The 14,627-nt window shown below is 36.7% G+C and overlaps 1 protein-coding gene across 1 annotated transcript; it reads right to left on the reverse strand.

Annotated features, from left to right (window-relative positions):
- Positions 1–420: 420 nt before the first annotated feature.
- Positions 421–10,108, reverse strand: LOC114626111 (claudin-34-like). The gene is made up of 2 exons (XM_028773456.1): positions 10,060–10,108; positions 421–1,072 (listed from the first exon to the last, which is right to left on the reverse strand). Exons 1-2 carry the CDS (start codon positions 10,080–10,082, stop codon positions 421–423), a joined length of 675 nt encoding a protein of 224 aa, XP_028629289.1. The 5' UTR covers positions 10,083–10,108.
- Between the last annotated feature and the right edge of the window lie 4,519 nt (positions 10,109–14,627).

Below are 14,627 nucleotides of genomic sequence, written 5' to 3' on the forward strand. Positions count from 1 at the left end.
GGGCTGGATCATGGATTGCATGGAAAAGAAAAACCAGGCCAAACACAGCATTTGCCTCTCTGTCTTCTCACTGTGGATAAAATGTAACCAGCTATCCTGCCCCAATCACTTCCTTACCACTATCGACTGGGTCCCATACTTCCAGTCAAAATTAACTCTTCTTTCAAGAATATCAGCTGCAGTAAAAAATCCAGAACTCATAAGACTAATTGGGAAAGATTTTATTTAATGAAAATCCATAAGCCAATTGAACTACTGAAGCAACCAAGACAGAAAATAATAGGAGGCCCACTTGTCATCATTGGGCATGGTTATGTGGAAGATTCAAAAGAGAATCTGGAAATTTTAAGTAGATTATCTGAAGAATTCTTGCAATTACTCCTGGTAATTTTAGATTTTCAAAATTTACTTTTAAATAGTTTAGCGCACTCGGTAACGAGGTGGAAGAGTGAAAGAAAGGGGAATTATGCCACCTACTAGAAATAAGAAACAGGAAATAGTTGCCATTACCAGTGCAGTGCCAACTTTTTGACTATCTGGGAAGGAGGGTGTGCGGAAAGATGGGGGGAAGGCAATCCCATCCTTGCGAAAGATAGATAAATAATTGTACAGAGTGGAAAGGAAGACAAAGCTGCTAGCAATGATGTTCAGAATCCCTGGAAGGCGAAATGGATTGAAGGTGGCTTTCTTCCGGAGTCTTCCCGAGTACAATTTCCAAAGAGCAACAATGACAGAGATTGTGGCAGCAATGCCAAGAGAGCTTGCGATGAGTAGCAGATGTTGGGCAACTCGAATATCCAGAGGGATGAAGGTGTCCTGGTAAGTGTATTTGTAACACACTCTGTTAAAGCTGGAATTGCTTTCCTGGTGGTAAACGCAGGTTCTCCACATGCCTACTAAGATCATGCCAGGCTTGGACTCCATGGGGTCTTGAAAGAACCATACTCGCCAATGAGGGAGGCCCATAGAGATACTACAAAGGAACCATGCTAATGTTCCTACAGCAAAACCTCCTAGTTGCCGCTTGGCATGCTTTCTTGCCATTATCACAGTGACAGTGATCTCTTGGCAACTGCAAAAAGAAAAAAACACAGGATATCATAAGGATGAGCTCTTCAGGCCTAGGAGAATATCCTCTATGGGATCAATACCAGGAGAAAAGGGTTATGTTGGGGCTGGAGAGATGGCTCAGTGGTTAAGAGCACTGACTGCACTTCCAGAGGTCCTGAGTTCAAATCCCAGCAACCACATGGTGGCTCACAACCATCTGTAATGAGATCTGATGCCCTCTTCTGGTGTGTCTGAAGACAGCTACAGTATATTCATATATAATAAATAAATAAATCTTAAAAAAAGAAAAAAAAGAAAAAGGTTATGTTGAGTAAGTCGGCCTTTGATTAGGAAATCTCTTGCCGAAAACATGTTCTGATCAAACCCAGAGAAGGTCCAACTTACTAGCAGGTTGATAATCCACACAGGATCTAAGATTTAATTTTTCCACTGTTTAGAGACTCCCAAGGAAGTTCAGCCCCAAATATCTAGCCACCAAGATGGTCATTATAGCATGAAACTTCATACTGAAAATAGGAAGCCACTTCAAGCACAACAATTGAGTAATTTATGCAATATCCATACCATGTAGTTATATGCCAGCCTTCAAGAGAGGAATATAGTCATACATTAAAACTGGCAATTTGGGCTTGGCACACTTCACTTGGCCACATTTTTGTTGTTGTTTGTTGTTGTTGTTGTTATTGTTGTATGGCTCTGCAGTCCTGGCTGGACCAGAACTATGTCCCCAATCTAGCCTTCACATAGAGGCCATCCTACTGCCTCTCCTTCCCAAATGCTGCTATTAGAGTCACCAGATACATAAAATTATCAGCATCATGTTTTCAAAAACTGTAATTTCTGTGCTCCATTATCAAGATCAAGCTTTGACTTCTGGATTGATACCAACCTTTACCTATCATAAATAGTGTCATGTGCTTTGTACATTTCAGTGTGTGTGTGTGTGTGTGTGTGTGTGTGTGTGTGTGTGTGTGTAAAACCTCAATCAAGTAGCAGAATCATTCAACATGTCTTAGTAAGGTTTTCTATTACTGAAATAAAATGCTATGACCAAAAGATACTTTGGTCATGGGAAAAGGTTTCTTTTTTCTTATAGGTATATATAAAACTTACAATGATATAAATTTTTATTTCCCTTGGTTTTTATCCTAAGGAGCAGAAATACCTCTGTGTAGTATCATATCTAGTGTGTATTTAAAATTTACTAAATTGAAAATAGTAATAAGTATAGAAAACATAATATATAAAGAAAGCAAATGAGGGTATAATAACCAAACCATAATCTACAACTAAGAATAAAATATCAAAACTACAAAATGACTGCAACTAAGAAAACTTTTCAATAATAATTTTAAGTACATGGACTTCTACTTCTCAATAAAGATACTCAAGCTGAATAAAGAAACAAGATCTAGCTTGATGTGGTCTGCAAGGAACTTGTCTTACTTTCAAAGTTAGGGGCCACTTTAAAATTGAAAAGATGAAGACAGTATTTTAAACAACAATTGAGTGGTTTTCTTTATCCTAATATCAGAAAAAAATAAACTCCAAAATAAAAGAAAAAATGAAAAGATCAAAGAAGGATGCTTTAGGAACACATCATCCAAGCTCTCCGTTCAGCTTGATCTCATTCACTCTTCTCTAGCTTCTAACCCAGTGAGTATTCCAGAACCTCCCCAGATGCACAGACTTCCCTAACACCGGATCCATCCCTGAGACCTAAATCCTCATCCAAACCTAGTCTACCCATCACTCCCTAAACCTCAAAGAACCTTTAGGCTTCTGCCAGAAACCATTCTACCTGCCCCACCATCCTGTGGGCTCCTGTCACACAACTCACAACACTTCCATCCACTCAGACCTAATCCTACCCTCAAGGCTTGGAATAAGAGGCATATCCTATATACCAGGCTAACCAACTATTTTCAGTAGATTTCATTTCTCCCTAGCCATTTCCAACCTCTAAATCTAAAATGCCCGCACCTGTACATCCTCTGTTCTGACTCAATCTGCTCTGTCTATATAAGAAAAACTAAGAGTACACATGCTGAGATCTCATTGCAAAAATACAACCAATATGAATGATTAAGCTAGTGTATTCTATAAAAAAAATAACCTACCAAATCTATACAAGTGCTTGCTAATGAGAACTATATAGATGAACTGTGGTGATTTGAATATGTATGGCCCTTGGAGTGCCATTATTAGGAGGTATGGCCACCTTGGAGTAGCTGTGGCCTTGTTGGAGGAAGTGTGTCACTATAGGGGCATGTTTTAAGAGTCTTCTGCTAGCTGCCTGGAAGAGACAAGTCTTTGGAACAAGATATAGAACTCTCAGCTCTTTCTCTAGTGCCAAGCCTCCATGGACATCGCCATGATTCCCACCATGATGATAATGGACTGAACCTCTGAACCTGTAAGCCAACCTCAATGAAATGTTCTTTATAAGAGCTGTCTTGGTCAGTGCCTCTTCATAGCAATGGAAACCGTAACACATGAACCACAACTATGATACGTAATTTAAAAGAACAATCATAGATGTCAGTGGAAAATTCAGTGAATATAAGAAGACACACACACACAAAACAACTCAACAAAGTAAAGGAAAAAGAACAGAAGAAGAATAAATGTCTGAATGTTGTGCAGGAACACATAAGACTGATGGAAATTACAAAGAAAGCTCTGAACTCGAGAACAGAATTCAATCAGGAGTTAGAAATATGGAAGAGAACTCAAACTAAAATGAAAATCCAATAGCTAAAATAGAAAACTCAGAGAAAATCATTACAAGAAGAATGACTCTAGCATAAGAGAAAATATCAGGATTCAGAGCTAAGGTAAAGGATAAAGACAAAACAGATAGTTTTGTCTGATATGTGAGTCTAGGTTTGCCATCATATCTTTTACAATATATATTGTATTGTTTCAAGCTCTATGATATATAAATAGCCTAAACAATTTTATATCTAGAAAACGAAACATGAAAAAGTTCAGAAGCTAAAAATATCAAACGATTAGTGTATTTTTAAATGTACCACTGAGGAAAAAAACAACATAAAAATCAACAACCTGATGATCATATTAACATACATGTCTTAGTAATAACTGTAACAATGAATGGCCTAAATTCTCCAATCAAATACACCGACTTTCTGAACATGTTAAGAAAAACTCTATTGCCTTCAGAAAACATATCCTAGTTTTGAAGAAAGAAAGCACCAAAAAGTAAAAGGATGGGACCAGGAAGCAAGTTGACTTAGCTACCCTAATATCTAACAGAATAAACTTCAAACTAAAATGAATAAAAGTAATAAAAAGTACACTTTATTCTAATCAAAGGAACAGTTACCCAAGAAGGTAACAATACACTATACATAATCTGATGCATCCAATTCCATAAAAAATTACAAACAATTCAAAGACACAGATTAACATCAATTATTTATTGGAGCTTATTTCTGTGCACCACTTTTCCAATACATAGTTAATCTAAATAAAAATAAGGTACTCAACATCAAAATTAATTGCATTTTTATTGAACAAGTATCTACAGAATGTTCCACTTAAGCACCACATGAAAGCTTCTCTAAAATATGCTACATCTGGAGACTGAAAAAATATCTTTACAAATTCAAAAATACTGGAATTACTCTGTTTATTATATCTGATGACAATTCAATAAAACTTAAAACAAATCTCTAGTAAATACATAAACTCATGGAGATTAAAAAGCTCACAACTGAATGACTGATGGAGCAATCAAGAAATCAAGGAAGAAATAAAATACTCCTGTTTACTAAGTGAAATTGAAACCACAGTAAAATAATACCACAGGGACACATTGAAACCAGCTCTAGGAAGCAAATTAACAACTCTAGATGTCTGTCCTAAATAAACCAGGAAGAACAGAAATAAATGACTTTATGGTTCATCTAAAATATTTGGAAAATAAATAACAAAACAAATCCAAACCTATTTGACAGCAAGAAATAATAATAATAATAGTAAATCACTAAAGAAACCAATACAAACATCTGGTCTTTTAAGAAGGTAAAGAAGCTTGGAAGACTCAGGTTCAAATGAAGAATGAGAAGGACACAAAACCAGAATCTAAACAAACAGGGGAATACAGTAAACAGACATAAAAAACAATCAGAAGTGAATATTTTTAAAATATGTATTCCTTAAAGTTGGAAAACCTAAAACAAATGACTAAATTTCTAGATTCATCCAAACCCCCAGAGTTAAACTAAGACTATCAAGAACCTAAATATACCCATAAAAAGTAAAGACATTGGAATATTAATAAAAAAAGAACCTTAAACCTTAGCCAGTTGGATTCACAGCAGGATTCTATTGATCTTTCAAAGTAGATATACTGCCAATACTTCTTAATTTATTCAACAAACAGTAACAGGAGTAGCACTTTTAAGCTTCTTCTAGGAAACCTGTATCACTCAACTATGCAAACTGGGTAAAGACACAGCTGGAAAAGAAACAGAAGGCCATTATTGCTGATCAAATAAGATTGAAAATTGTTCAGTAAATAGTAGGAAGTAGAAAAAAGACATACATCAAAAAGGCTATCCACCAGGAGAAAATTGTCTCTATTTCTGAATTGTAGGGTTTGTTCAACATATGCAAGTAAGGAAATATAGTAAACCAGACAAGTAGACTTAAAGACAAAATCAAATTGTTATCTCAATAGACACAGAAAATGTCTTTGACATAATCCAACATACTTACATGATAAAAGTCTTAAAAGATTTAAGACTGGAATGAAGATATCTAAGCATGATAAAAGCTGTGTGGGAGAAACATTTTCAACATCACCCTAAAGGAAGAAAAGCTTGAAACAATCCCACTGAAGTCAGAAACTATACCTCGATGTTCATTTTATCCATTCCTCTTTAATAATGTACTCAAAATATTAGCTGGAGCAACATGCTAAGAGGAGGTAATGAATAAAATAAAGAAAGAAGTCTAACTATCTCTATGTATGAATGACATGATACTATGCATTAGTGGTCTCAAAAATTCTACTAGAAAACCCATAGAAATGACAAATAAAGAAAGCTATGTGACAGAATACAAAATCAGCTTGTACAAATGAATAGAATTTCTCTGAAAAAAACTGAAAAGCAGATTGTAGACACATTCACATTAGCCTCAAAGAAAAGAAAATGTCTGAGAATAAGCCTAACCAAGAAAGGGAAGAGAATTTTAAACCTCTGAAGACAGGGAAAAAGAAAGACACTAGAAAATGGTAAGACATCCTATGCTAATGGGTTGATATAAATAATATTGTGACAATGGCCATTTTACAAAAGATATTTACAGATTCAATGCAATTTCATGCAATCACCACCTCACAGTTGTCAGAAATAAAAAATGAACTATCCTAAAATTGATAAGGAGCCACAAAAGGCAGTGGATACCTCCCTAAAAAACCTGTTTAAATAGAACAATGCTGGAAGGATTACTATTCCACATCATGATATACAACAGAGCTACAGCAATAGAAACATTATGGTACTGACACAAGAACTGACAGGTATGACAATGAAAGTAAATTGAAAACCCAACCATGAGTACATATAAATTCAGCCATTTAATGTTTGACAATTAATCATGCCATAAACATGAGCAAGGAGAAAAGAGTACATATTGAACAAACAGTGCTAGAAATACTGCATATCCACTAGCTGAAGTGTAAAATTAGACCTGTGTCCATCACCTTCTACATAAACTAACTTCAAATGGATCAAAGACCTAGACTTGAAAGCGGTGAAATTCTGAAATTGCTGGAAAATAACATAGGCAGTATCCTACATAATATAGTTTTAGGAAAGAACTCTAAATAGGACTCAATTTTCCTAGGAATTAAGGCCAACAACTGACCAGTGGGACTTCATAAAAGCAAAAGTTGGTATAAATTGCAGATAAAAATTATTTCTCTTGCATTGCTTTATCATTTTTTCTTACTGGTCTCTGTGGCAGAAATTTCCTGCCAAATATATTTGCAGTGGGAGCCCTGTAATTGGACAGGGAAGAGGGAGGCAGAGCTAGGTGTTGGGAGGAGGGAAGAAAGAGAGGGAGTCAAAATGACAGCAGACATGTACCTGTGTGTCTCTAGCTGTCTCAGGTAGTTATTCTTATCCAAAAGCTAGATAATTAGGATAATAATTCTAAATTATGTATGCAGCTTGTGATTTGAGTACTTGCTGATGTATATAAATCCACTGGACAACTTTAAGCATTAAGAATCTTACTTCTACCGGGTACTGAGAATTGTGATATCTATTGCCAAAATGGTGATTATTATCTGGGGTTAAGCCAAGCACTGTGGGAGTGGTGGAGTTGGGAAGGTCTGTGTCTGTCTATGTCTCTCTCTGTTTCCCTCCATCTCTCTCTCCCTTAGTCTCTCTCACTCCATCCTCCATCCTCTCCACCCCCTCTCTGCCTGGGGATCAGGATGTAGCTGTCAGATACTCCTCTTGTGTCACATATGTTGCATTCTCCCTGCTATGATGATAATATTCTAAGCCTCTAAATCTGTAAGCAATGTCCTCATTTAAATTCTTTATTTTATAACGGTTGCCTACATCATGGTGTTTCTTCATATCAGTAGAACAGAGACAAAAGACAAAAAGTGTGTTTAAATTAGAATAACCATAATGATTAGGTAGCCTGTCATGGTCAATGGAAGAAAGATCATCCCCAAAGAAAAGGAAATTGGAGAATAATGTCATTAAGAGGTAAAGGGGAAACTAGAATAGAAATATTAAATGGAAAGGGGCTTATTAGACAAGGGTAAAGGGCACTTTGGGGCAGGGAGAAGTAATAACACTAATGCATATTTGAAAAAAGTATGGAAACCTACTGCTGTAAGATTCCTAGAATATATACCTATTTGACAAATTTAAATAGAGTTACTTATAATGGAAGAAACAATGTCTCAATTATATAAATTATGTCACAAAGTAAAATATCCAGTGCCGTAAATGGCTTACATTCTGTTGAGCCATTGTGCAAACATTTTTCATAGACCTCAAATATCAAATGGTGAGGCTAAGACTCTTGATTACTCTCTATATCTGGGCAATAAGGTCCTGTTCTTGAAAACACCACTTACATTACCAACCATGGAAGCTTCACCCATATTGCCTACCAGAAAAGGAAACAATCATCAATTTCACCAAGCTTCAAATCTTGAGACATACAATAGTAACATGTTTTTAAAATATACTGATATAATAGTTGCACAAATGTTGTGTGGATAACCAACCACTCTTTATTGGATTTAAAACTCAGGCTATGCAATAATTTGAAACCTCAGGCAAAAACCTGGGATAAGGTCACAGGCTTAAAAGAAAATCTCATACTATTATTCTGCTAAAGGAACATAGCAATAAAATGAATCCTTATTATATAATATTATGTGAATAGATCAGTGTCTCATTAAACGTTCATCAAAAAGCTTCTAGTGGTAAAATGGTAATAATACAGAGAACCACAAACTGAACAGTGCACAGAGAATGAGAGACTTTGAAACATACACACTAAATTAGATGTCTTTATAAAATCCCCTCCCCACACAGTTCAGGGGTCTATGTGGAAGAAGAGGCAGAAAAATATTTAAGAGCTAGAGGTTATGAATAAATACAAGAAAACAGCATCTTCTATACACAACAGGGCTGATGTACACATGAACTCACTGAGATTGTGGCAGCATGTGAAAGGACTACATAAGCTAAAAGATACATAATACATACAGAGGAGAATAAGAGGTAGACGTAGGGTCTGACTCATAACTAAACAGTTACTTGCAATTTATACCTGTTATGAAAGAGAACATAGATTTTATTTAATAGAATACCACTGGATATATCAACCACATACTAAGAGTTGAGACCATATCCTATAGTAATTTAACAACAGAAAATAGAATTCATTTTCAGAGACAAACAAGGAAGCAGACATGAGGAGCTATCTTCATAGGCACATTCTATCAGAACTACTTCCTGCCTAACATCCCATTTGCTTACGTGTTCAGATCCTTTCAAGTCAGAATTAAAAACTTCGTATGACTGATTCATACAAGAGACTTTTGCAGATACAGGTTATATTGAAATGATAACATCATGGTAAATTAGAGACGAAACATACAGGGGCAGGTGATAGAATGATTCCTACTTAAAGATTTAAGGAAAGAAATTTCCAGATGAGTGGTAAATAGATCCAACTTATACACATTATACTAATATGCTAGTCCCAGAAGATCAATCGACATGTGATTTCACTAAAATAGACCCTGGAGTAGTCACATCCAGATGGAGACAGCATAGTAGGTTTTTTTTCTAGCAGCCAGAGCAGTAAGAAGTGTTAGATGATGTTTAATGAGGACAGCATTTCAGTTGAGGTATATGAACAATGGTAACATTTCCACATCAATGTAAATGTACATACAGCCATGAAGCAACTTTTAAAGTCAGTCAAAAATTCTGATATGATACTTAGCAACACTGATTACATATACAGCAAAGATGGACGGAGCATCTACTTGCCTATGATGCTGTCTTCAATTGAATTAGTGGCCCCTTATATGGCAGACTGTGAAGATAACTGGACCAGCAGTGCTAAGGGGAATACAGCTTTCCTAATGTCCTCCAAGTCTAGTTGGTGACTTCCTAGCTATGTGGTGACTAGCCTAATTCAGAGTTCTGAAACCTTTATTTTGTCATCAAATTCCAACTGTCACTGAGATCATCACCCAAGCTTTAGCCATTAGTGGAGGTATGCAATAACAATTTGTGGTTAATCACACAAGTTTTTCAATTTCGTTGTCATACGTTTTCTTACACAAAATTTGCAGGGGGCCATGTGTTTACTAGTGTTTTCCTGCTCATAGTCAAGTCCTACCTGACTGATTCATCCCTGTCTGCTGTTCCTACCTTGTTTTATTCTCTTTGAGGCATAGATTCTAACCTTGTAATTGGAGGTAGTGACATTTTAGGAGAGTCATTGCCACGTATAGGTCCAGGTACTGGCAGAAGTAGAATCAACACACTGGGATATATCCTGGTTAATTCATCAGAGATGTCCATAAACATCCAGGGATATAGAATGACCAATGAGACAGTAGCTGGTATTAAAGAGAAAATATCCCAAACACATGTAGAAAACTCCTTCAGTATACCACTGTAGATCACAGTAATGGAGCTACACATTATGTTGAAACATTGAAGGATGTGTCTCACTGTTGCTTAATGAATAGCTCATTTTAAAATTATAAAATTAGCTCATTTCTAGTTCTAAAAATATAAAAGGAAAGGAATAAAGAAAGGTTGAACAGAAGTTAAGGAAAATAAGGAATGATGAAATTAGTAGCAATATGATATTTTTCTTATTTTTGTTTTTCTTTTAAGACAGTCTCTACATCTGGCTCCTGATCACCTTGAAATTGAAGTCATCCTATCTCTGACTCCAGGGCACTTGTACTTCAGGCATGTTCTACCATAGTTTTGCTAAACATTTGTATTACTTACTTTGTGATAAAATATCCTGGCAATCTTATAGAAGACAGAGATTATTTTGGCTTATGTTTCCAAATGTACAGTTCAAAATGGCAGGAAAAACATGATTGAAGGCAACCAGGTCAGGAAAATGAGACCTCACATCTATATTGTAGACACCAAACTAGAACTGGACAAGGCTATGAACTCTCTTTGTCCTCTATACAGGGCATGGATGGATGAACAATTTACCTCAGCAAGACTCTACCTCCTGAAGGTTCCACAACTTCCCCAAAGACCACCATTTTTTGTGGGCCAAGTATTAAAATATGTGAGTCTAGGTGGGCCCCTTCTCATTTAAACCACAACAGTAACCATAGGAAAATAAGACAGTGAATATCTAGATGTAGTTTTTTTCAATGTTCTTTAACATGGTTATTTACATTTCTATCCTCACTACTAGATACCTACCACAATAGAAAAAAATATACATTGATTACCTTCCACTATTTAAATACTATGTATAGTTTTAGATAGTCACTGGGTATCCTATATCATATTCCCTTCAAGAAGGACAACTGTACTTAATACTTACCTGTATTGTCTGCATAGGGCCTGGGTTCCAAGCATATGAGTCATTGATCTCACAATGGCCCACCTTCAATTATAACAAATAACATATCAGATTAGAAGTTCTAAATCATTTTCTCAGGCCATGCAACTATGAAGTGAGGGAGGCTTTTCTCCAAGATAGCTGCTCAAGGTGTTAAATGCTTTTTCCCTTGAGCACTGGGCTTCCATCAGATGAAGGAGAGTCACTAGGTATAATATGTTCAAAGTATGGCAAGTGTGTTTATAACTTGATTCTTGCGCACCAGCTGATCACATGCCCAGATCAGATGGTTGTACTCAGAATAAAGATGAGACGAATATGGCACAGATCATAGCCTGGACTATTTATTTGACAAAAAAAATATGGCCCAAGTAATATTTTTCATTGTTTGATGTTGAGAATTTATAGCTGCAATGCATAGTACTGATGACAGTTAGCTAATATAAACTCTGTCCCTCATGGTTGTCTGGCTAAGTTATTTAAGAATCTGATACTAGGCGCTGGAAGACCTCTAAGGAGACAGCTATATCAGGCTCCTGTCACCATGCCAGAGTCTAACATATACAGAGGTGGATGCTCACAGCTAACCATTGAACTAATCATGTGGTTCCCAATGGAGGAGTTAGAGAGAAGACTGAAGGAGCTGAAAGGGTTTGTGGCCCCATGGGGAGAGCAACAATACCAACCAACCAGAGATCCCATGGAGCAACAGGGACCACCAACCTGGGAGCACATAGGGAGGGACCCATGGCTCCAGCTGTACATGTACAGGAGGATGGCCTGGTCGGGCATGGTGGGAGAGGAGGTCCTTGGTCCCATGAAGGCTGGATACCCCAATGTGGGGGAATTTGAGAGCAAGGAGGTGAGAGTGGGTGGGTGGGGGCACATCCTCATAGAAGCAGGAGTAGGGGGGATGGGATAGGGAGTTTGTAGGTGGAGGGGGAATGTGGAAAGGGGATAACATCTGAAACGTAAATAAAATATCCAATTTAAAAAAGGAATCTGCTGGGCAATGGTGATGCACGCCTTTAATCCCAGAATTTGAGAGTCAGAGGCAGGTGGATTTCTGAGTTCAAGGCCAGCCAGGTCTACAGAGTGAGTTCCAGGACAGCCAGGGCTAAACAGAGAATCCCTGTCTCCAAAAACCAAAAAAAGAAAGAAAGAAGGAAAGAAAGAAAGGAAGGAAGGAAGGAAGGAAGGAAGGAAGGAAGAAAGAAAGAAAGAAAGAAAGAAAGAAAGAAAGAAAGAAAGAAAGAAAGAAAGAAAGAAAGAAAGAAAGAAAGAGAATCTGATATCAGATGAATGGGGGGTCCTTTCTCTTTCTCTTTTCCTTCCTATTTCTCTTCCTCCTCTTTTTGAGACAATGTATAACAATGTACCCTAAGTTGTGCTTGAAGCTCCAACAGTGATTACATCTCTGCACCTCAAGGGTTTGCATAGAAGGATTAGATTTCAGTGCAGTGTTTCACATACTGTTGTTTGTCCAGGAAGATGTTGCTGGTGTTTGAACCCATGGTGTCCTGCTTATATTCTCTTCCCATGAGCTACATATTTAGCACTCACACTTTAATTCTTTATATAAAGCTGTAGTGGAGTAAATAAAAGCCATCTCCATTCATTGGAAGAGATATTATTTTGTTAAAAGCAAGCCCTGAGCATGAAGTCTACATATTGTCCATGCTGGATTGTAGGGTAAAAACACAATAGCTGACCTCAAGCAAGCTCAGTGTATATATAGAATTCCACAACTTTGCCCACTCCTATGAATGCCAGCGTATAACTATTAGAACCACAGTGTTTCTCATTGAATACTATCAGTATATACAGATATATGTGCACTACCTGGAATTCTTACATCTTTGCTAATCAAACATGGACCAGGCAAGCAAGGAATGGGCAGAAAAATCATAATTACATTTGATTCACTAAAAGCCTGCTAGAGCACCACAGATTATTTTCCTTAACTAAAATCCTGAAAAAATATGCTAAGTATAGACAAACAAAATTCCATTATCCACATGTTATACATCTATCATTACAGGGATCATAACACCATCTTTCGAGAAAAGAAACAAGGACTATCTCAGTGTAAATTAAAAGCAAAATCCTCTGTAACTCCTTGGAATGTTTTTGGATAGTCACGTTTTCTGACATGATGCACATTCAGAGTAAAAGCTGACCATGTGGAAGGACAAGGAGTCTTAAGTGGGAAATCAAGATCCAAGTAGCTTCATTTAATAGGAACCTATTATATTTGCTGTTCTGTAAGTTTATTGTATCTGGCTAGACAGTTCACTGTAGGTTTTGGAAGTTTCTTTATATGATTTTATTAAAAATATTTTCTATTTCTTTAATGTCACATTTCTATGTCATCATACAAATATATGGATGTTTCCTGGTGTCGCAAAGCTCTCAAAATTTCCATTCATATTTTACTTCCTTTTTACATTTCCTGAACGAATGATGCAGTTCCCATACCTATTCTTCTAGTACTGATACCATTTGCTATGTGATCCATTCTGTTAATGAAGCTTTCCACTAATCTTTTAATATGTCCTTTTGAGATTTTTATTTCAAGTATTTGATTTTTATTCATCAGTTCTAGCTCTTCATTGATTTCAGCTTTTATATTTTCTCATTAATTCCTCATTTTATTTAGCTTTGTTTCTGTATGTCTAAAGTCCATTCATATTATCTTGTTTAAAAGTAGTTATAATTTGTGCTTTAAATTCTTTATCTCTAAATTCTTCTAAATTATCCTTATGTGAAATTATAAGTACTGAAAATTATAATTATTTTTAATTTTTTAAATTATTCATTCATTTAACATCCCCATCACTGTGTCCCACTCCATTCTCCCCTTCACATAGTCCCTGCCACAATTATGCAATCCCCTTCTCCTCTGAGAGGGTGGGAGCCCCTGGGTATCACCCTACTCAGGCATATCAAGTTTCTGTATCCACTCCCACTGAGGACAGACAAGGAAGCCCAGTTAGGGGAGTAGACTCCATAGTCAGGAAACAGCTTTAGGAAAATCCTTCACTCCTGTTGTTGGAGGAGCCACATGAAGATTGAGCTTCACATCTGCTATATATGCGCCAAGGGCCTCAATTCAGCTGGTATGCTCTTTGGTTAATTGCTCAGTCTCTGATAGTACCCAGGGGGTCCAGGTTAGTTTACTTTGTTGGTCTTCCTGTAGAAATCCTATCTGCTTCAGAGGCCTCAATTGTTTTTCCAATTCTTCCATAACAATCCCCAAGCTCTGACCATTGTTTAGTGATGGGTCCCTATATCTGTTTCAGTCAAATGTTGGGTGGAGCTTCTCAGAGGACAGGTATGTTAGGATTCTGTCTGCAAACGTAATAGAGTACCATTAATAGCGTCAGATTGATGCTTGCCCATGGGATGGGTCACAAGTTGGGCTGGTT

Source organism: Grammomys surdaster, unplaced genomic scaffold (genome assembly GCF_004785775.1).
Source record: "Grammomys surdaster isolate TR1022 unplaced genomic scaffold, NIH_TR_1.0 228, whole genome shotgun sequence".
In the NCBI taxonomy this organism is placed as follows: domain Eukaryota; kingdom Metazoa; phylum Chordata; class Mammalia; order Rodentia; family Muridae; genus Grammomys; species Grammomys surdaster.